A 22,371-nucleotide genomic window follows, 5' to 3' on the forward strand; every position below is an offset into this window, starting at 1 on the left:
CAAAAATTGATCATTTTCATTGATATATGTTGATCTGTATTGAAAAAGGTTGTTATTATTATATTTGAAAATACTAAAAAGATTATGCATTGGTAATGTATCCTATAAGGTGATGGCAAGAAAAAATGTCCAAATAAATCAGTTTTGCCTACGACGACAAACACCGCCTACTTAAAAGCATAAAACCACAATTTTTTAGAAATTGTCCTGTACGACTGTGATTTGCTGATCATCTCCCTATGTTATCCTTTGCCCAATGCACCACTGGACATAAGAGCTGGAAGTGAACAGGGTCACCTTACTGGCACCATGTCCTACTAAGTACTAAGGGCAATGAACCGTGTTACAGACATCTGACCATAATAAGTTTCTTTCCAGTACTGGGAATCAAACCTTTGATCTCTGAGAGGCAATAAGATTCCCTGGCCAATCAGAAACAGGGGTAGACATTTTTAGTAAATCTGGTTTACATCAAATGCTTTTTTGGAAAAAATTTTCCCTCTCCCATTTATTGAGTTGAATTGTCTTATTTAAAAAAGGCTCAATTTTATAATATTTAAAATAAATGCATTAGCATACCTGAAATCACAGATTGCAGTTCCTTCTTCAACATCAATTGTTACTCTTAGTTTTATAGGAGACCCATCATCCATGTACTCTTCAGCCTCTAAGACACTTTGTCCAGTTCTCTCCTTTGCTCTTTTTCCGATTTCTCTCAGCATGTCCCTTACAGCTATTTCTGCATTGGACTGAATATGGCCCATGTATGCTTGGACAACATCCAGACCATATGCATCAATAAGCTCTCGCACCAAACTGATGCCCTACAAAGATTTACAGCAAGAAATAAGAAGTGAGAATTACGTTCTTTCTTTCATAACTATTTTAAAGATAATTATTATTTTTGTAAATGTTCATAATAATAAGAGCCAATAAATGATGCTGTTATTAATCTTATGCTTCATATATTATTATCAGAATGCAAAAAAGTAAGTGGAAAGTTCAACGATTTGTAGTGACAATATTTGTTTGATAACTTTGCAGATGCAAAATAAGTGTCATACCTTCTGGTTAGCTGCGATCTGTGCTCTTAGATCAGACAAATTGTCCTGAAGATTCCTGGTTCCTGAAGACCCAGGAATTTTCCCTGGTGCCATGAGAGCATCAATTAACTCTTGTTCATTAAATACTCCTTTCTTCACAAGGAAAAAGCTCTTGAAACTAGCCCCCTCTTCTATTAGGCTTTTAGAGTGTGGAGGCATGGATCCTGGTGTAATGCCACCAATGTCTGCATGGTGTCCTCTACTGGCAACGAAGAATACAGGCTTCTTCTGGTCCCTGCACAATAGATAATCTTCAGTTACATACATGCAAATACCGACATTCCATTATTTCAGACCTTTCTGCCCAAAATACTTACAACTGTATACATGCAACTGACTTAACGCAATATGTTAAAACCATTTCATTTTCCCCTTGACAGAACAATACACAACAAATGGAAAGCATTTACTATATTCAAACCCTATAAAATGGTAAATTCATGTATTTGGTTATCTTTTTGATTTTTACTGTTTTCTTATATGAGTATATTTTTTGTTTCTTATAATTCCTTGTCTCTTCACACCATATTGGCTACTTTACATTCATTCTCCGGAAAAGAAATATCACAGGTGTTTTAACATAACATCTGTTATAACCACGAGTGACCGGCAAGCAGTGCATGGCAGAGAATGGAGATGCGAAGCCGCCAGTCAGGGGAGCCGCTGAAGGTATCACTAACAATGAACTGACAGGACAGTCAAACAAGTAGGGTACGACAGACACTATGACAGACCAGGACACAACACAAAGCAAGCAGCAAGAACTGAGGTGATAAACACAGCGAGACAACAACAATGCAGGAACACTCCAAACAATGACAGTAGGCATCTCAACACACGGAAGTGGAAAACAGTACGGCCAAGATGCACATATGAACTATGGTGAGTACCAGACTGCCAGGTGGCCACCTAAATACGTGACCATGAGAAACACGATTGGTCGTGGACTTCACATGTACGATGAGTGATGCACTCACACAGTGAGGCTCATGGAGCAGGTGTGTGCCAGAGCACAGCGACCCCTTGTAGGTACCCAGGTCCATATCCTCTAGTGCGCATTCAACTTACATGCTGTCCGACACCAGATACATCTCCCCGAAAACCTGTAAATTGGGGCAAAAATGCCCTAGACTGTGCCGTGGTGGGCGGAAAGAGGAAATGGAGGGAGACCCTGTGTCATCGACCACCAGTGGTGGGTTGGGAGGGAAGTCTGTGGAACCCATCAAAATGTCACAGGAGGGCAGGGCATCGCGCAGCACCTCCGATCCTTGTGGATACGGGAAGGAGTGCCAGCATGCCTGTGGGGAGCCAGTGGCTGTCAGAGTGGGGCCGACTCGACGGCCTTGTGCACACAAGAAGGAGGTGAGGGGTCGGAGGACTTGAGGTACCACGAAGGGGTACGAGGCCGGAGTTAGCTATGGTGGCGGCACTCAAGACCCTTCTTTGTCTGTACCGACGTCACACACTGCCCACGGGTCGCGACTACTGTGGCGGGAGTCCAAGCAGCCTTGCCCCATACGAGCAGGGTCGGAAGTGGAGCTCAGAAGGCGACAGTTTCAGCAGATGGTGCAGGGTCCATGATTGCTGCCCATGGAAGAGTCTGGCCAGACTTTGACAATCAATTGGCATGGTGTGATAAGTGGTCAGGAATAAGGCGAGAGCTGACATGATTGCAGAGGATTCGACTGCTTTTGTCAGCTGTTGTTTAAATGTTCTGACCAGTCATTCTGCTGTGACATTGGAGGACGGATGGAATGGAGAGGTGGGTATGTGTTTGATACTGTTGGCATCACAGAATGTGTGGAAGGAGGCTGTCATGAATTGAGAGCCATTATCAAAGACCAAGGTACAAAGTAGGCCTTCGATGGCGAGAACCTGAGCCAAGGCCGTGAGTATACCGTCAGTCGTGATGAATGACATACACACCACATACGGGTATCTGGAGTATGCATCCACAATGAGTAACAACATCGATCCCAAGAACGGGCCCACAAAATTGAGATGGATGCTGTCCCAGGGCCAGCGAGGTGCAGGTCAGGGTGCAAATGATTGCAAAGGGCTGGTGACGTGCACACACCTTGCACCCACAGACCAAGCATTCGATGTCACCATTGATGCTGGGTCAATACACATACCTGTGGGCCAATGCCTTCATACAGGACATCCCCCAGTGTCCGTGGTTTAGAAAGCGTAGGATGCAGTGGCGCAAATCGGGTGGAATGATCACCCAATGGGCGTCAGCCACCGCAGCTGACAAAAGTACACTCGCCACAACCGAGGGCCTGTGTGAGAGGTGCCACCAGGGGCTAAATTCAGTTTGCAGCCAGCGGGTCAGATAGGTGGGCCAACCAGTAGTAGAGAACCCACTGGTTGGCTGATGCGACCTGTGCAGCCATGATGCGAAATCCATCCAGTGTACTTTGGCGGGTGGTATCAATATGAAAGCAGAGGACTTCCTGTTGATCAAACTCTGAATCAGGGCCTGAGGGGAGACGTGACACGGTATCTGTGTTGGAGTGTTGAGAGGTGGGATTATATTGGATAACGTACGTGTAATTGCGTAAGAACAGCACCCAGCGCCAGAGACGAACAGTTCGCTCTGGGAGGTTTTTGTGTGTGTGTGTGTGTGTGTGTGTGTGTGTGTGTGTGTGTATGTACGCGCGCGCACACACACACACATGCCGGATAGGGTAACCAAAGGCTTGTAATCAATGAGGAAAGTGAACTTCATCCCAAACAGATAGACGCAAAACTTTTGAATGGCAAACAATTGCCAGAGCCTCTTTCTCAATCTGAGAATAGTTCCTCTGTGCTGGGGATAGCATCGTGGATGCATACGCAGTGGGCTGTTCTGAGTCATCCTCATTCCTGTGAGCCAGGACTAGTCTGGAGAGAAGGCAGTAAAGGCAAGGGGGGGACCTGAGCATAGTTTTCAAGCGGAGGAAAGCTTGATCACAGGCAGGAGTCCAGTTGAAAGGCTCCCCTTTGCTATGCAAACGATTGAGGGGCTGTGCTACGTCAGCAGCCTGTGGCAAAAACTTCAAGTAGTAGTTAACCTTGCCCAAAAGACCTGCAGGTGAGATAAATCATTGGCATGGGGAAGGGAGTTGATGGCCATGACATTGCAATCCGATGGGCGAATGCCATCTTTACTGAGCCAGTGCCCCAGGTATTCAACTTCCAGTTGAAAGAAACTACACTTTTCCAGCCGACATCATAAGCCTGCAGCCTGCAGGGTGTGAAATAAGGTACTGAAGTTTTGCAAATGCTCGTGACATGTACCATAGGTGACCAAGATGTCATTGAGATAATTGACATGAGCCAGGACGGGCTGAGTGAGCCGCTCCAGGTACCTCTGGAAAATGGCTGGCACCAATTGCATTTATATAATCTGAAAGGCCTGCTGATGAACACAATGTTCTGGAATGCCTCATCTAAGGGTAATTGGTGGTAAGCCTCTGCCAGGTCGATCTTTGAGAAGTACTCGCTATGCGCAAGTTTGGTGAGAAGGTCTTCCTGTTGGGAAACGGGATAAGTTTCAACCAGGGACTGTGCATTGATTGTAATGCGAAAATCCCCACATAGGCGAAGGGAGCCTTGGGGTTTCCTGATCACCACTAACAGGGTCGCCCAAGCACTCACTTTCACGGGCTCAATGATTCCAGCAGCCTGCAGTCTGCATTCTTGCTCGACTGCCAGACTTAAGGCCACCAGAATGGGTTGAGCCCGGAAGAACTACATCTCAGCATCTGGTCAGAGAACAATATGCGCCTGGAAGTCCAAAGCACAACCTAAGTCTGATTGAAACAGAGGGGCATTGTCCGAGCACAGATCGTTGAGGTACTGGAATGGGGTGGCAGTGGAAACGATCTTAACTTCATCAGAAATCGAAAAGCCAAACAGTGTGAAAGCATCAAGTCCAAAAATTGGAAGCCAAGGGATAGACAACCACCAGTAGGGTCAGGAACGGAGAATATATGTACAGATGCCTCGGACCAGAAACTGCCTACAGACGGTGATACACGCATCAACACATGCGGGCAATTGCCAAGAGTTAGGAGACAGCTCCATGGAACCCAGGCGTGTATACATCGCAAAATTGATCAAGGAGATGGTAGCCCCCATATCGACCTGGAAACAAATATCCACGTTAAAAAGGCAGTGGCTGAGGAACAACTTCTGCACAAATGGGGTGTCCAGTGGGACGACTGACTGCAGCATGGGTGAGGGTGGGAGTGAGTTGGGCAGCTGCAACAGGCATATAGGAGACTGCCGTCTTTCTGACAGAGCATGCATGTCTTCCAGCAATGGAGACAGTCTGCACAAGAGTGGGCAGGAAAAGACCTAAGTGACCACCGATGAGGGCTCAGGTTAAGAATAACAACCATCCGTGAACTAAAATGCTGTGAAATGTTGTTTCAGATTATGCAAATATGTTTCCCAGTCTTCCTTAGTGTTGTTAAAGAGCGGAAACAATGGCAGACGTGGGGAAGCATCAAAACCAGGGCACCCGGGAGCTGGTGCGGTGTGGCATCCCGTGCCGTCACTTTGACCATCAACAACTGCAAGGATTGCTGTAAGACATTTAACTGGCACTGCTGCTGCATGAGCTGCTGCTGTTGCTCCAGGAGACAGACCAACTTAACCTTCATGCTACTAAACTTTTTACCTCACTGCCAATGTTATACCCTCAAATGACCAGCGAGCAGCGCACAGCAGAGAATGGAGCTGCAAAGACACAAGGCGTGGGAGCCACTGGAAGTATTGTTAACAACAAACAGACAGGACAGACGAACAAGGAGGGGACAACAGACACTATGACCAACCAGGACGCAACTTGAGGCAGGCAAGCAAGAACTGAGGTGATAAATACAGTGAGACAACAACAATGCAGGAACACTCAAAACAATGACAGTAGGTATCTCAATCCATGGAACTGGAACGCAGTACGGCTGAGATGCAAACACGAATTACGGTGAGTACTAGACTGCCAGGGTAGCACTGCATGGCTGCCCTAAATACATGACTGTGGGAAACACTATTGGCCCTGCACTTAATGTGGTACAGAGAGTAGTGCACTCGCACAGCAAGGCTTGCAGTGCAGGAGCAGAGAGATCCCTAGTTGGTATCCATGTCCTTACCTATGGCGTGCATTCAACTTCTGCACCTTTGGACACCAGAACATCCATTTCAGTTGCAACTTAGGTCCTCTGCTCTAGTTTTTTCCCTGGTACAATTACATTTCCTTCATAATTTTAATGAGTAGGCTACTGAATATGAATATATGTTGTAGTGGAGACAGCACCACAGTCCTACTCATACAACTATCTTACAACAACGTGCAAGCATAGAAAACTTAATATTTGCCACTGCCTATTTCGTTTTCACAACGAACAGAATGCTCTTACATTAACATTTTATTATGCACACCAGTCTGGTGTTATCTGTCTTTCTACTGAATAAAATTCTTATACTTTTCACAGTATGTGTCAAATTTATAGAAAGTTTCTGTGCAAGATTTATAATAAGTGTTGTTTCATTCACAATGAGTGATGTTAGCTGCCACATGCAAAAGACATGCTTTGTTGGTGCCCAGTATTTTCGTTATACTGAGAGATACACTGACAATATACAGATAGCTCTCCATCTCTATATACACTCTCTAACACTGCAGTTCTCATCTTTATCTTTGGCACGTGTAGTGTAGAAAGTGTCACAGATTCAACTAAGTAAAAACTCTGCTCCATCAAACATTTCTTTCCACGTGCAAGCCAACATCCCAATTTCCTTTGTGTGAGACTCTGTGTGCAGATATTCTGTACAGCAATAATTTATTGTTCATGTCGTTTTCACATAATCTTTCATTAACACTGACAAGACTTATGTGTACGAGATATATTGTGTATTTTCAAACATTTGTGAGTGGTGGGTAAAATTTATCCCATACTGTCAATTTTAAACTACATTTATGCTTCTTAGAAGTATTATGCAGCAATATCCTAATCCAGAAACAATCTTTCCCCTTAATTTTATTGTGTATTATCTCTCCAAACACAAATTCTGGTCCTCTGTTCGCTTCTTTCTGTATATTTGGGCTAATTCATGAACTACTGTGAGGATATTAATACAGTTTTCACTAATGGGTAGACTCATTTATGAAGAAGGTTTGTGCATATAACTTACAAATATTTCAAGCAAACTGGGCGAACTGTGATGAATTTGTCAACCGCCACTGTGAAAACAATGCCATTGCCACCTAGTGATGACCAGCAGAACTCCTTGGGTCCACAGCTCTGCACGGCACACCGTACCCACAGCCAAACTGGGTGTACCAACAACAGAATAAATCTGTCTGGCATGTCACGGTTGATGTGGATGTGATATTATTTGTCACAGTTGGTGTGGACAATTTGAAATGAAGCTACATCTTGTATGCACCGCTCTATAACCTAAGTGAACCAACCAGAAAGTAGCAGCACTGCTCATAAATTTTGGTCGATTCACGAGCTTGTTAAAGAAGGAACAACATGGGCATAATCTCTTCGACACCTTAAAAATAGAGGATGGAATGTAATTAACCAATTCTTGATGGATGACTACAGAAAATTTCGAAAGACTTCTCTGTCATAAGAAATTGTTTGAGAGCAACTGCTTAGCAAAAAGTATGATAATCCAAATCTATGGTTTTTAATTTTTTATGCAAAAAGTAAAACATTTTCCAAAATACTACTTCAGCGAGGTATGCAGCTCTGACTCATTTACACAAGAAAAGTTGTTTCAGCAGTGAAACAGATGATACAATTTTCAGCTTTCTGCTTTGCTTCAATCAAACCTAAATGTGAACACAATTCTTTGCATGGCAGGGTGAATAAGTCTGCCACAAGGAGTTTGTGACAAAGAACTGCAGCCATCAATCTGAACACAATCAGTGAGTACTAAGATTCACAAGAGGAGTGCTTTCAAGGACTAAACATCTACATCAAGCATGTTTCTTTTGTTCATTTTCTTTTATTTGTGACCTTTGGATATGATCCACTTAGCCAGCCTCTGATCCATGATACACTACAAATTGAAAGACACATCTAGTCAGTCTCTCTCTCTCTCTCTCTCTCTCTCTCTCTCTCTCTCTCTCTCTCTCAGGATTTGCATAGAATATTTACATTGGCTGTACACATATTGATTAAATTATGATGTGCTACCATCACTGCCACGAGATATCACTCCAAATGCCACTTATATATGGAACAGATAACATTCATGTCTCTTAAGAAGTTCCCTGGTGTGCCCTGCTTAAAACATTTCAGGTACATGAAACTGATGAAATTCAGTTCCCTAACATTATTCTCAGAATTTTAATTATAACACTATGCAATGCCCCTTAACTAAATTTACCGCCAAGCCAGACAAGCTGTCTGACCGTAGATACTTGGGCTACCTGTGCGAAGCTCAGGCAGGTTGCTAGTTGATGTAATAAGAGCTATATGTTTTAGAACTTTGGAATGCATGTGAATAGTGTGTGTGACATGTTTTATAATTAATTGTGACCTAAAATTGTGTATTCTGTAAACTTTGGTAGCAACAGCTTTGCAGAAAATTATTTCCCCCTTATTGCAGGGCAATTGTTTATGCGACTTGTGCAATATTTCCACATTTTTCCACTCAGTGACTTGTTTCTTCGTATCATTGTTGGATGTTTTACTATCACGAATTCAACTACTGAGGCACAATATTGTGTTTCGTGCACACTATAACTGTCATATCGTATTCCTTATAGTTTCCCCTTTCAACATTACTCTATACTGTTTACATTTGTTATCAATTAGCACTGTTTTCAACCCTGTTCCACAAGCATGTTTGTGAGTATTACTACCATGAAAGTGTGAGACACAAAGTTACCCTCAGGGAATCTGAAAATTTTATCCCAGGCCCTTCCTCTCATTATTTAAACATAATCACTTTCTTTGGTGTTGCAGCTTCAGAACTTAAAAAAGAACATATAAGCATTGTACTTAACAGATCCTGATATTAAAACAATACCAGCAATGTCAATTTAAATGTATTTATACAGTGTTCATAAAATATAATTAAAATCTATACAAATAAAAGTCAGTTGCCGCATGTATGAAAGATCATCACTTGAGAAGAGCTTGACCAATTTGGTCAATTTATTTTTGTTGTTTATTTTTTATTTTACACATCTAGTTTCGTGGGACCAAATTGAGGACCAAATCTTCATAGTCATAGAATCACAACAGAAAAGTAATAAAAAATAAAATAAAATGTTTATGAATCCTAGAATGATGACTAGCTATAAGTTTATATAGATGCAAACAACAATGTAACACAGGAATTAACTCAATTTTTTAACGAACTCCTAGACAGAATAGAAGGAGTGACCATGAGAAAACACTTCAGTTTAGATTTGGATTACTGCCAAGATTTTTGAAATCTTGTGGTAGCTTATTGAAAATGGATGCAGCAGAATACTGCTGTGTATTGTTATGTTCACAACTGTTATGACAATCTTCATGTGAAACAAAATTTTTGGGAAATCCATCAGAAAAGTTGGAAATTTGGTTGGTATTTTTGTACAAAAAAATCAATCAAGGAAATGTGATGATGGGTTTGACAGTTCTGCTGTCACATTTTCATGACAACAAAAATTTGTAACATTCAGTCTGACAGGTCTGCTGTCGCATGTTTTAATAAGAACAACAAATTCCGCATTGAAGTTTGTTATCAGTGGTGATCATGTCTTTAATGTGTTGCAAAGATTAAATTGATCTCAGTTCATTACAATTTGGTGTGTTGCAAATATTCAATTGATTTCAGTTTGTGGTTTATTTCTTTGGACAAAATGCCAACAATGAGGTGTCGAAACATCAGTCACCATATGCACAGTGCAAGCCAAGTTACAAGACTGCCAAGTCAATGAGACTGACGAAGAGTGTAGACACTGTTTGCAGACAAATTGAAAAAAACTTCTCAAGCATGATCCATTAGGATTCCAAAACAATGAATTCTGATTTTTTTCATTACAATAAATTCATGACCTTACTGAACCTGTTCTTGTTTTTATTCATACAAATTCGAGGAAAGATCTGGTTGGATGAATCCCTTCTCAACTGACTGACAACACACAGCCTAAACCACTGGAGACAGAGACATGTTACACAGTAAACACTTTCTGTTAAACCAGCTGTGAGAAAGAACACATTAAGCTGTGCTGTGAAAATGTGTGGTTTTGTTTTCCTTTTTGCAGTCATTTCTAACTGAAAACAGGAAAGTTGTGTTTATGGCTAACTTTATATATTCTGCAATATATATATTTGTTAACAATACTAGCTTTCCTGAATATTCCACTGGCTCAACTATTGAAGTCTTTACTTAAGGCTTTCAGTCTTTAATTCAAAAAGTAATCAGTGCCATAAAAGTAAATCACATTATTTTCTTGAAACTAATCTGGCATGAAATTTTCTGAAATTTAACTGAATTGAGCTTGTTGTAACTTTGATTGCAGTATTTCTGCACTGAATATCCATTCTGAGTGCAATATTATTTCTTGTGTTATTTAGAAAAGTTATTTTAATAGTTTTGGTCAGATGAGGCAGTGCTGTCCTGCACTAGTAAGCATCACTGTGTCTGAACACATGTTGCATCGTTGTGTACATGTTATTTGAATCAGTAATTACAGTAAAAATTATAGCACTAGGTTTTTTCAAACTGTGACAAGAAGTGTGTTTCATTATATCAGAGCAACTCAGTTTTTAACTGAATGGTGGAAAGTCCAGGAAGAAGTAACAATAATATGGGAAGGGTAGGTTGCTACTCACCACACAGAGGAAGCATTTCTAGTGTCTGTTTTCACTGTGCCTGCTTGCAACTCAATGCCCCCTCTCTGTGGTCAGTAGCACTCTATCCTATTCATATTGTCAATTTTCAACTACACGAAATTTACGTATTGTAATAGCAACACCTTTACATGACAGTTAATGCACTTGTTTGTCTAAATTACAAGAACCACTGCTGAGATAATTCTAGAGAACAGTCCGCACTTCTACCATTTTAGGCTCCTAAAGATCTGCATTACAATTATCAAAAAGCCCATACATTTTAATAGGAAAGTAGGTGTCATTTCTGGCAATAGTTGGATATTTTATCATCTGATTTTGGCTGTCTTTCAAACCCAACTGTTTTATTTCTGAACTATTAGGTTTATGATGACACAGTCATTCTGAATTAACTGATCTGAGTATGGGGCCATTACATGTTCTGAATATATCAGCTAAACAAACTGTGTTAGCATGGTTTCTACATCAAAAGTAATATCATATAGAGGAGATGCTGAGTCACAACTTACACATACGTGACCACTGTCTCTGAGCACTGTCACTGTACTGTGGACTGCAGTCTGGCCACAATGGCCAGAGACAGTGATCATGCATGTGTGAGTTGTGCTTGCTACCTGCTGCATTATGTAAACTTTTTGGGTCCTCCCACCCAGCAATAATTTCCATAAACTCCAAAGACGGGAGAGGAACATGCCCCCTCCAACATCCTCACATCTTGACACTCTTACTTCCATTAACATAAAACTACCTCCTCCCACAATTTATTTATTTTTACTATTTATTCAGTTATATTCTCTCTCTCTCTGGTTCCTTCCCATTCTTTCTTTCCAATTCTTAACACTGCTATGCTACTGCATGTTCCACTTCTCATTACTCTTCTCCTTACTTCTCCCTCTCTTCTATTATCAACTTTGCAGGAAAAGACAAATTGCTACTTACCATAAAGAAGACATCAAGCTGCAGAGAGGCACTATTAAAAGAAACTTACATAAAACTTTTGGCCACAGCCTTCATCATTTAGTGACACACACCCTTCACACACACAAGGAGGCACATCTCACACACACGAGACTGACAACTCCAGCATCTCAGGCCAGAATGCAACTACCACATTCCGGCCCGAGATCTGTAGATGTCAGTCATGTGTGTGTGAGGTGTGCTTGCTTCTGTGTGTGAATGATGTGGGTTTCTCTTTTGCTGATGGAGGTTGTGGCCGAAAGGTATGTGTAAGTATCATTTACTGTTCCTATCTTCTTTACGGTAGCAACGTGTCTTTTCCTACATTGTTGGTATTCCTACCCGGAGTTTCCACTGTTTGATCTCTTCTATTATCTCTTGACAAACTGGCACAGTGCTTACTAATGCACTATTTTGAACTTCCTATTCTCCCTGATGCCTCCCTATTCATTTCGTCTCCACTTGTCCTCACAACACATCAATCCCTTTTACCATGAGGTCCAAGTACATGTCTATTGGTAAGGGCTATTTTGATTTCACACCCTGAAGATAAGTACTGGCCTGCCATTCCATCTCCTTGAAATGAAGAACCAGCTGGATTTATTTTTAAGGTTTTCAAAAACAAATTTACTTAAGAATGAATTTCAACTCTGCAGCGGAGTGTGCACTAGTCTGAAACTTCCTGTCAGATTAAAATTATGTGCTGGAACAGGACCTGATCCTGAGACCCTTGCCTTAAAGTAGACTGACTTGCTCAGTTGGTGGAGCATGTGACCGGAAAAGGAAAGGGTTCAACATTCGAATACTGATCAATCACAAAGTTTTAATCTGCCATGAGGTTTCAAATTTACTTCACGTCACACAGGAAATATTGTTACTGAAGAATACAAGCAACGCAACAGCAACAAATTGTTATAACTATACAGACATGATAAGAATAAAAGAAATAAGGTGAAAAACTAGAAATTCAACTCTGAAGGATACAACTTAACAGTGGTATTATGAAGAATTCTTAACAGACAAACAGAAGCAATTAGTACTGCCAATAGACACGTATAAAAGTATTTGAGCTTTTGGCTCCCTTCATCAGTCTTGCCTCATCCTCACAATAGTTGGGTGCCTCTCATCCTGGGATCTGAATGAATTTCCCTTGCTTTTTAACCCAGCCCAATTACTTCCTCTTTCCTCCCTAAGGAAGAAACTAATAGTGCTGAAAGTTAAGGTAGTTTCTTTACTTTTGCGAGTGTCAGTTAGCAGAATTAAGTATTTTGCCTCCTGGAGGTAAGTACTGGGCAGAAATTCTGTCCCGTAATTTTATCTTTGTCTCATGTGAATACAAACATGACAATCACACAATTCTCACACAACTGGTAGATAGCAAAAAGATTAACAACAACTACAGTATGAAATACAATAACATTAGTTACCTGTAGAATACAGGTGTGATGACAGTTAAGTCTGGAAGATGAGATCCACCAGCTGACGGATGATTTGAGAGTATGACATCACCTTCATGGATATTATCTCCTAGTACACGCATCTGAAATATTTTAACAGATATACATTTTAAGTGAGATAAATTTACAATGAAAATAGATTTAATTTAACAATTGTTATAACTTTCTTCCATCTTCCAGCTGAATATCCATTTACGTAATGTGAGAAAATTGTACCTGATACTGCACAGTCTCTTGCATGGCCCCCAAATGGACAGGGATGTGAGGCGCATTTGATACAAGGCCACCATCTGGTCCAAAAAGAGCACAGGAGAAGTCCAGCCTCTCCTTAATGTTGGTAGAGATAGAGGTTCTCTGTAAGATTCTGAAAATTGCCGAACAAATGGTGTTAGGATTGAAAATAAATTCATAGTTACACATAATGTAATAAGCAGCATACTAATTTGACTTGATTTATCTAAGATCTCAAAGCTTGTGGCCACAATAAAGGAGAATAATTATCAAACAATGGAAACTCCAGGTAAGAATATCAACAATGTAGGAAAAGGGTCATTCCACATCAAAGGGCCCAATATTAAAAAGTGTCCCCACTCTACCAACTCAAATGAAATTTGGTGTTAAGTTTCTATATGGTCTTTGACGGTTGTATACCAAATTTCAGTAGAGTATCTTCAGTGGTTGAATTTTTAGGGGCTTTTAAAGAGAGGCTACTCACCTTCACATCACGTAGGAAGGTGCAACTGTATCAAGTTTGCAAGGCATTTTTTAAAAGTTCTAGCACACATTTATTCATTTGTGAGCCAACGTTTGACCGACCACTGTTACTTTTCATATGAACCAATCACATCAAAACTTCATATGGTTACTCCTACCTATGATGTCAGTATATGAATCAGATTTAATTAACAATGGATGCCTAAATGGAAAGATATGCATTTGCAAAGTTTTCCAAAATTTTCTATGTGCAAATTTTTGGGGAGGTAATATCTCAACTGTGTCTTGTGAAATCCTTTTTTTCTTGCCACATCTGGAGAGAGCATGCTTTCAGCTTTCAAAGCTATCTTGTTTAATTTCTGGAACTTCCATACTGATTGGTAAGATTACCTATCAAAAGTAAGGTAAATGGATTATCAATAAATACAAAAATTTAATACAGTTTGAAGCTGTAAATCAAAAAATGTGTAATTGTAGTGTCTTAATAGTATAAGATTTGCCTGTAGTTGAGGGAATGTAACTATGCTTACAAGAAGTGTTTTTACATTATTTTACAGCATAGACTATCAATATAAAAAAAACACAGAAAATGCTCTTAAGATTATAAAATCTAGAAGATCATAATGGAATGCTATGTTGCTTTACAATGTTTTAATCTTACAATGCATAGTGGAGCATATATGCATTGTAACTCAGTTTCCACCGACATTATAAAGCAGCAATAGTTTGTTAAGGCTCTATCCTCACTGCCATGATACATTGCTGAATCACTACTTTCAATTGTGCTTTCATTATTGGCAATTTTCACTGTGTCAGTCTCCTGTATTGCGTAGTCTTTGGTGTTGACATTGTACACTCTTAGTGTTGAGTATTGAGTGTTTGAATAATCAATAATCATTGTTGTAGTTCAAGCTAAGTATTAAAACAATATGTTTTGATGGCCTAATTTGTACATTTTATATACAAAAGACTGATACTTCTATGGTTCAAAGACAGTTATTGATGATCTTTCAAAATTGCTTGTTACAGTTTAATAAACTATTGAATGAAATAAACCAAGAGATCCCTTCACCCAGCTACTTTGGTAGATCAGATGAAGCTGATTGTCGTACGTCATCACCATTCTATTATGACAAAAGTCAATTACAATCAGTTAAGGAAATGTCACCAATGGACAAGGAGCTTCTGTGATGTAGGTCTTGGCTTGATTTTACTGAAGATGCTCAAATCTGTTCATACCATAATGTCTTGTCGATGATAAAATTTCAATTCCTGCAGAAGACTAGCTGCAGCCCAACATGTAACCAAGAAGTCTTTAAGGGCAGTAACCATTGCAGTGTCTGATAGGTTAAATTACTGGCTAATGAAGTTTTTAAACCTGGTCATCATATTTGTACCAAATATAGACATGAAGTCGCCCAAAAAGAATCATCCCACCAGGACAAGCAAGAATCACCATCCACTGAAGACATTGATGATGATGATGCTTGATTTACTGTTAATACTTCATCATCATCACTTGGAGAGTCAGCATTAAAGCTTCAATGGATCAGCAAAAGGGATACATAAAGTGCACAGTTCTGAAAGCCCAAGGCAGCATTACTAAGTTGAGCCAAGTAGATACTGATCAAATACAAAAAGAAGAGCGCCAAAAATGTAAAGATATGGACATCTTAATTGACGAACTTAAGATTAAGCTTCGGGCTTCAAGAAAGTTCAAAATTTGATCCTGGCCCCAATTAGCTGGACTATAGGAAAAATGGCTAATGAATTTGCTATTTCGACTAAAATGGAGAAGTCGTCTAGGAAACTAAAGATGCAAGGTGGTATTTTGACAACACCTACAAACCAAAAAGGGAAAAAGCGCAATGATGAAGTAAAACAAAATGTCCTCACTTTTTTTTTTTTTTTTTTTTGAGATGGTGGTTTCCTTGTTTGTGCCCAGGCTACAACGACTGTGTTGCAGTAAAAATAAATGGGGAAAAGATTCACAAGCAGAAACACCTGCTCCTTTAAAACCTGAATAAAATGTTCATTGCTTCTTGTAAGCAATGTGGAAATCAACTGAGCTCCTCAAAATTTTGTGAGCTCAGGCTGAAAAGGTGTACTACAGTTGGTACTTCTGGATCACATTGAGTTTGTTTATGTGCATTTTATCAAAATGTCGAAATAATGTTGGCTTCAGAAACACCCATCCAAGATGACTACAACGTTCTGAGAGGGAAAAAAATTGTATGCAATTCAAATCAAAAGAGTGTATGCTGCAACATTCTGAGGAATATCAAGGAAAAATACAACTACAGGCTTTTCTCGAAGACACTTTTAAAGACTATGACCCTGAAAAAACAATGTAATATAAGCAGTGGGACCATACCAACGGACACACATTGGAGACATGTCAGAGAACTGCTGAAGATTTCATGGAGGCACTGAATTTGAAAATTACCTGTTTAAGAACCCATCACTTTGTGACAAAACACTAGAGTTTATACCTTAAGCTGATTAAAAGAAATCTCGCAGAAAATGAGTTAATTATACTGACAGATTTTGCTGAGAATTATTCATTTGTCGTTCAAGGTGCTGTGCAAGGATTTCACTGGGAGAATACTCAGGCCACATTACATCCATTTGTTATCTATTTTGCTCGCAAGAAATGTCCGAGTATTAGCATCTGTATGATCATCAACTGTCTCAGCCGGGGTACCATTGCTGTCCATGCTTTTCAAATAAAGTTAATGGTGTACTTAAAGACAAAGATTGAAAACATTAAGAACATCTATTTCTTTAGTGATGTTCAGCAGCTCAATATAAGAATTTCAAAAATTTCATCAATTTATGTCTGCACGAAAATGGTTTTCGCGTCACTGTCGAATGGAATTTTTTTGGAACAAGCCACGGTAAATTGCCTTGTGATGGCATGGGGGGAACAGTAAAAAGACTAGCAGCCCATGTTAGTTTGCAGAGACCCTTAGGTAACCAAATACTGACTCAATATGATTTGTTCAAATTTTGTGATGACAGTATTCCAAGCATAAAGGTTTTTTAGATATTAAAAGGTGATTAAAAAAAGAGAGAAAGAAAATCAATCTGCCTGATCAAGAAACAAGGTTTGCCACTGGACATACAATATTTGGAACAAGAGAAAAACATCAATTTAAGACAATTGACTGTAATCAGCTCAGATTAAGCAGATTTTCCAATGATGCTACAGCATTCACAGTTAATGCCTCCAAAGCAGATGAAGAAATTCCAGCAATCTCAATTGCAAGTTTACAACCAGGATAGTAATGCATATATGACGATTTTTGGTGGGTTGGAAATGTGTGTGAAGTTTCTCATGAACAACAAGATCTTCCTTATCAGCTTTATGCACCCACATGGTTCTGCTCGTTCCTTCCACTGGCCACATGCTAAAGACACCTGCTGGATTCGTGAGCAAAATATTGCCATAAGTTTAGCATCATCATCATCATCATCATCATCATCATCATCATCATCATCAGGAACGCAATACAGTTTTCCTCAATATGTCCTTGACAAAATTTTAGAACTATTTAATAAACAAAATGAAACAGATTTTTTTGTGTTTTGGTTTTGCAAATTTGCCATGTTGTGTATTATACTTGTTTTATGGCATATCTTCAATTAATGTTTGCAATTGATTTATATACTCAAATAAAAAAATTAATTGTGGGACTTAATGAGCCAAATATTTCACTTTTCAGTCTTCTCGAAGTGCTAAGATAATAATTTTTGAAACGTATTATTACTCATCAATATGCAAGATCCAGAAATTAAACAATATGGCTTTGAAAACTTAAAGCATGCTCTTTCCAGATGGGGCAAGAAAAAAAATGATTGAACAAGACACAGTTGAGATATTGCCCCCAAAAAATACCCTAAAATTTGCACATAAAAATTTTGGCCAAAATTTCAGATGCATATCTTTTCATCTAGACATCCAATGTTAATTAAATTTGGTACATACATACATCGTAGGCAGGAATAACCCTCTAAAGTTTTTGGGGCGATTGGTTCATATGAAAAGTAGCAGTGGTCAGTCAAACCTTGGCTCTCAGAATAGTGCAACGATTTTTTAGTCACTTTACAGGCTTGTATCTACATTTAGGAAATGTTTGCAAGAACTTTTAAGAAGGCCTAGCAAACTTGGCACATTTGCACCTTCATATGTGATGCGAAGATAAGTAGGCTCTCTTTAAAAGCCCCTAAAAATTCAACCACTGAAGGTACCAAACTGAAATTTGGTTTATAAACATCATAGACCATATAGAACTGTCACACCAAATTTTATTAGATTTGGAGATGCTTGAGTGGGGACCCCTTGTCCCCTTGACGTGGAATGACCCAAAAGGCAGATAGCTACTTATTGTAAAAAGACACATTAAGTTACAGACAGGCAAAATTAGAGGACACTTACATAAAGCTCTTAGTCACAGCCTTCATCAGCAAAAAAGAAACACTCACCATCCATACACACAAGCAAGCACACCCCATGCACGCAACTGCAAACTCCAGCATCTCCGGCTGGAATGCAACTATCTCGTGGGATGCAAGCAGCAATCTGGAGGTAGCAGGGAAGGGGAAGAGATAGTAGTGTACAGGTGGGGGGAGAGATGAACACTGTCTGGTGGAGTGTGCAGATACTAGAATGCCAACAAGTGCAGCATCAGGAGGTTGTGGGGCTAGGAAGTGGGGAAAAAAAGGAGCAAAAATGGAGAGGAGCAGGGAAAGATGTGCAGGTGCATTGGCAGCGGTGGTGGTGGTGGTGGTGGTGGTAGTAGTAGTAGTAGTAGTAGTAGTAGTAGTAGCTTTATTCACCTGTAGATTTCTTTTTACAAGGATATAGGACATGTCAAAGTATTTACAAGTTTATATCAATTTAAAATAAGCTAATTCGGATACAGATATATTTACAGACTTCTAGTTAGAGACAATCATTAGATTTACTCCTGGTATACAACACTTTTTTTTTACAAATAACTCATTAAATAATGTAATGCCACACTGTTCACTCATATGTCACTATCAGTCACCACACACACACACACACACACACACAAAAAAAAAAAGCGCGCGCACGTACCACAACTTCTCATTTGCTATAGTGAAAACCTGAGTCAGCATCTCTCCATAATGAGTGAGATGTTGAGCTCAGAAAGAGGAAGTGGTGTTAGTATTGTGCTATGCACAGCTTGAGGGTAAGTATTTCTAGAAAGGAAAAAAGAAGGGAAAAATCAAAGTGAATGTGTTACGCTGAATGTTGGATGTTTTATAATAATAATAATAATAATAATCTTTATCTAAGTAATCCTTCAATGTATAAAATGTACTGCATAACAAGTACTTTTTAGCTGCCTTTTTAAATAAGTGTATTTTTGAAATTTCTATAATCTCTTTTGGTTATTTATTGTACAGTTTTATTCCTTGGTAGAAAATGCTGTTTTGAGTTTTATGTTTATTTTTTCTTGGTAAATGTAAGTTGAGTCTATCTCTTGTTGCAAGGTCATGGACAGAACTGTTTGTGTAGTAACTACTAATGTTATTTTTGATGTGTACAACTGACTGGTAAATGTATTCACATGGAGTAGTTAAAATCCCCAGTGTTTTGAACAGATCTCTGCAATGAACTCAACTAGTAATTTTGGTTATTATTCTTATAGCTCTTTTCTGGAGTTTGAAAATTGTGTTCATATTTTGTGCATTTGTTCCCCAAAAAAGAATGCCATAGCTAAGAATTTAGTATACATATGAATAATATGTAACTAAAAGACACTGCATGTTACACACTGGTGGTCATTCATCTTGGAGGACAGCTGGTTGGTAGTCGTACCAATATGAAAAGCTGTGCAATGATTGTAGCAGAGCTTGTAAATGACAGGGGTGCTTTCACAGGTGGCTTGGCTCCTAATAGGGTAAGATAATTATTATTATTCTCTAACTACTGGAGATAAAGTGCAAATCCTTTTTCTTGTTGAGTGAATGATGCAAAAGATTTAATTCATTAAGTGTGACTGATAACTAATTTGCTCATCTTCAACCAATACATATACATTTAAGCATTATGCTACAACATGAACTTCTACATAACGTTTTAACTGAAATGAGACCACTGAATGAAAGGTCTTAGGTTTTCAGTTTAAACTAAAGACTTTCATTTTAGTAAACCTTTATTGTTCAGTGACAGAATAACAGGACACTAAATTTAAGTGGACTTTACTAATACACATACATTTTCTATAAAAGTAAAGCTTCGTGAGGCCAAGTGAGAAGCTTCTGAAATAAATAATCCAGTACACTGGCATGCAAGCCACAAAAGTGGTGTCAAATCAAAACATTTGTAACAGACTTGGAGAGACAGGACATTTTTCCCCCTTATGGTATCTTTGAGACTAAAGAAAGATTTTCTTATAACGATAGGAACTAGTCAAAATTGAAAGAAAAAAAAATGCTCTTCACAATAAATTTTCTGACAGTTTTAGCAGTGTGACAAATATAGATGATCAAGCAGAATCAAAACCTGTTTTACTGAAACTAACAAATGTTATGTTACACGACTGTGTGTGTTCCGCAAAAAAATTAAAAACCAAATAAATATATGCCTAGTTGACCATGCCAAATTATTTTGAAATTCATTTCATTTAAAACCATAACATTTATAAACTCCATGGTGTTACTATTAAGAACAAACCCTTTCCATATAATTGTAAGCCAGTCAAAAATAGTAAAAGCATCTTTATACGAAATTCCAAAAATTATAATCCGTCCTAAACAACTAGTTATTCTCTAACTTTCCTGTAGCCTCAGAGTTAAATATATTCTGACATGGCTTCCACCACAGAACAGAAACTACCATTTTTAGATGTGTTGATCAAGAGGAAATCAAATGGTACTCTAGGTATAGAGTTTACTGTAAACCATCAGATACAAATATGGTATGTAAAGTTCTGGCTGACTATAAATAATTTAGAAGTAGGGGTAACACATACTCAGTGAGTTGTTACCTTTTCTCCTAAATTAATTACCACTAGATACAAACTTACAACCACTTGTACACTGTCACCACCATCCAGTTTAAAAAAGCGGTGTTCTCCACACATTGGTACATTGAGCCCATATTTCATCTGATACTGAGAACATAATGAACACACTAGGAAAAACAGGCTTCAGCAGTAATGGGTATACACAAGCCAGCAAAATTTTACCCAGCCTTTAGCTGTACCAGTGAATCATCAGGATACAAATGAGAAGAAGGCAGAGATATTGTGAATCCACACCTCTTTCCATAAACTGGCAATATCGCCTCTGTTAGTACTCTCTCACGCAATACTGGGTGTGTTACACAGAAGTAGTGACAGCGATTCACATTCCACCCACATACAAAAATTGAAAGTATTCTTTGGTAGTAGTGGAAGAGCACAGCACCAAACACCTGACATGTCAGTGTTTACAGAACTTTGCTTTATGACTCAACACACGATGGAATGCTCCCAAAACAAGATGCTAAAACTGACATATAGCTTACAGAACTTGGCTATATGCGAATTCACAGAAATCAGTATCACATGAAACCCATTTAACCCTGGCTCATGCAAATAATATAATAATGTCCCACTACTTAACGAATGGCAGATGTCAAGCTGAGACTTCATCAGTCAAGCTCAAAAGATCAATGGATAAACAAATAATCTACTAAAAAAAGTGGCAGCAGGAGAAAAAACATATGTAGGTTACGGACACTTGCAAGCTTTTGGAGACAGTGGCTCCTTTTTGTGGGTGGCTCCTTTTTGTGGCAGAAGCATTGAAGAGAAAGTAAGAGGAAGATGCAGACGGAGGAAAAAGACTAGCGAGGTTTAGGAAATGGGAAGAGCTATGGAAAAGTCATTCTGCTAGACAGAAAATTTCACAAGATGGCAGATGTCGTTTGCGTCGATGTTTCACTACATTTGTTTAGTAGAAAATAGTTTTAATGCAATTTACCTCACTGTATCATGAATTTCCAAGACTATGGGAACTACAATCAAGGACAAAAAACAATATGTCACTTGCCATTATCAAAATGGTAGAGGTATTGCATCTTACCCAGCCATATATTACACAGAAAAAAGTTAAGATGAAAATCAATATTCTGTGCACGACATACAAGCAGGACTGCAATAAAATTAAAAAGAATTTTAAAAAAAATCAAAGTTCTCCTGTACTTCCATGGACGGTGTAGTTCACACTGTGTGGTATTTTAATGAACTGTTATTAAAGGACGAAGTAAAAGAG

At 39.0% G+C, this 22,371-nt stretch overlaps 1 protein-coding gene across 1 annotated transcript in view; it reads right to left on the reverse strand.

Moving 5' to 3' along the window:
- LOC126195005 (5-oxoprolinase) overlaps positions 1-22,371 on the reverse strand; it is a 182,864-nt gene that overhangs the window by 73,193 nt on the left and 87,300 nt on the right. Inside the window, exons 12-15 of the mRNA XM_049933427.1 lie at positions 13,585-13,732; positions 13,339-13,451; positions 1,065-1,338; positions 580-824 (exon numbers count right to left, since the gene is read on the reverse strand). Of these exons, the coding sequence (XP_049789384.1) occupies positions 580-824; positions 1,065-1,338; positions 13,339-13,451; positions 13,585-13,732 (780 nt within the window). The remainder of the gene's footprint in view (positions 1-579; positions 825-1,064; positions 1,339-13,338; positions 13,452-13,584; positions 13,733-22,371) is intronic.

Source organism: Schistocerca nitens, chromosome 7 (genome assembly GCF_023898315.1).
Source record: "Schistocerca nitens isolate TAMUIC-IGC-003100 chromosome 7, iqSchNite1.1, whole genome shotgun sequence".
Taxonomy (NCBI): domain Eukaryota; kingdom Metazoa; phylum Arthropoda; class Insecta; order Orthoptera; family Acrididae; genus Schistocerca; species Schistocerca nitens.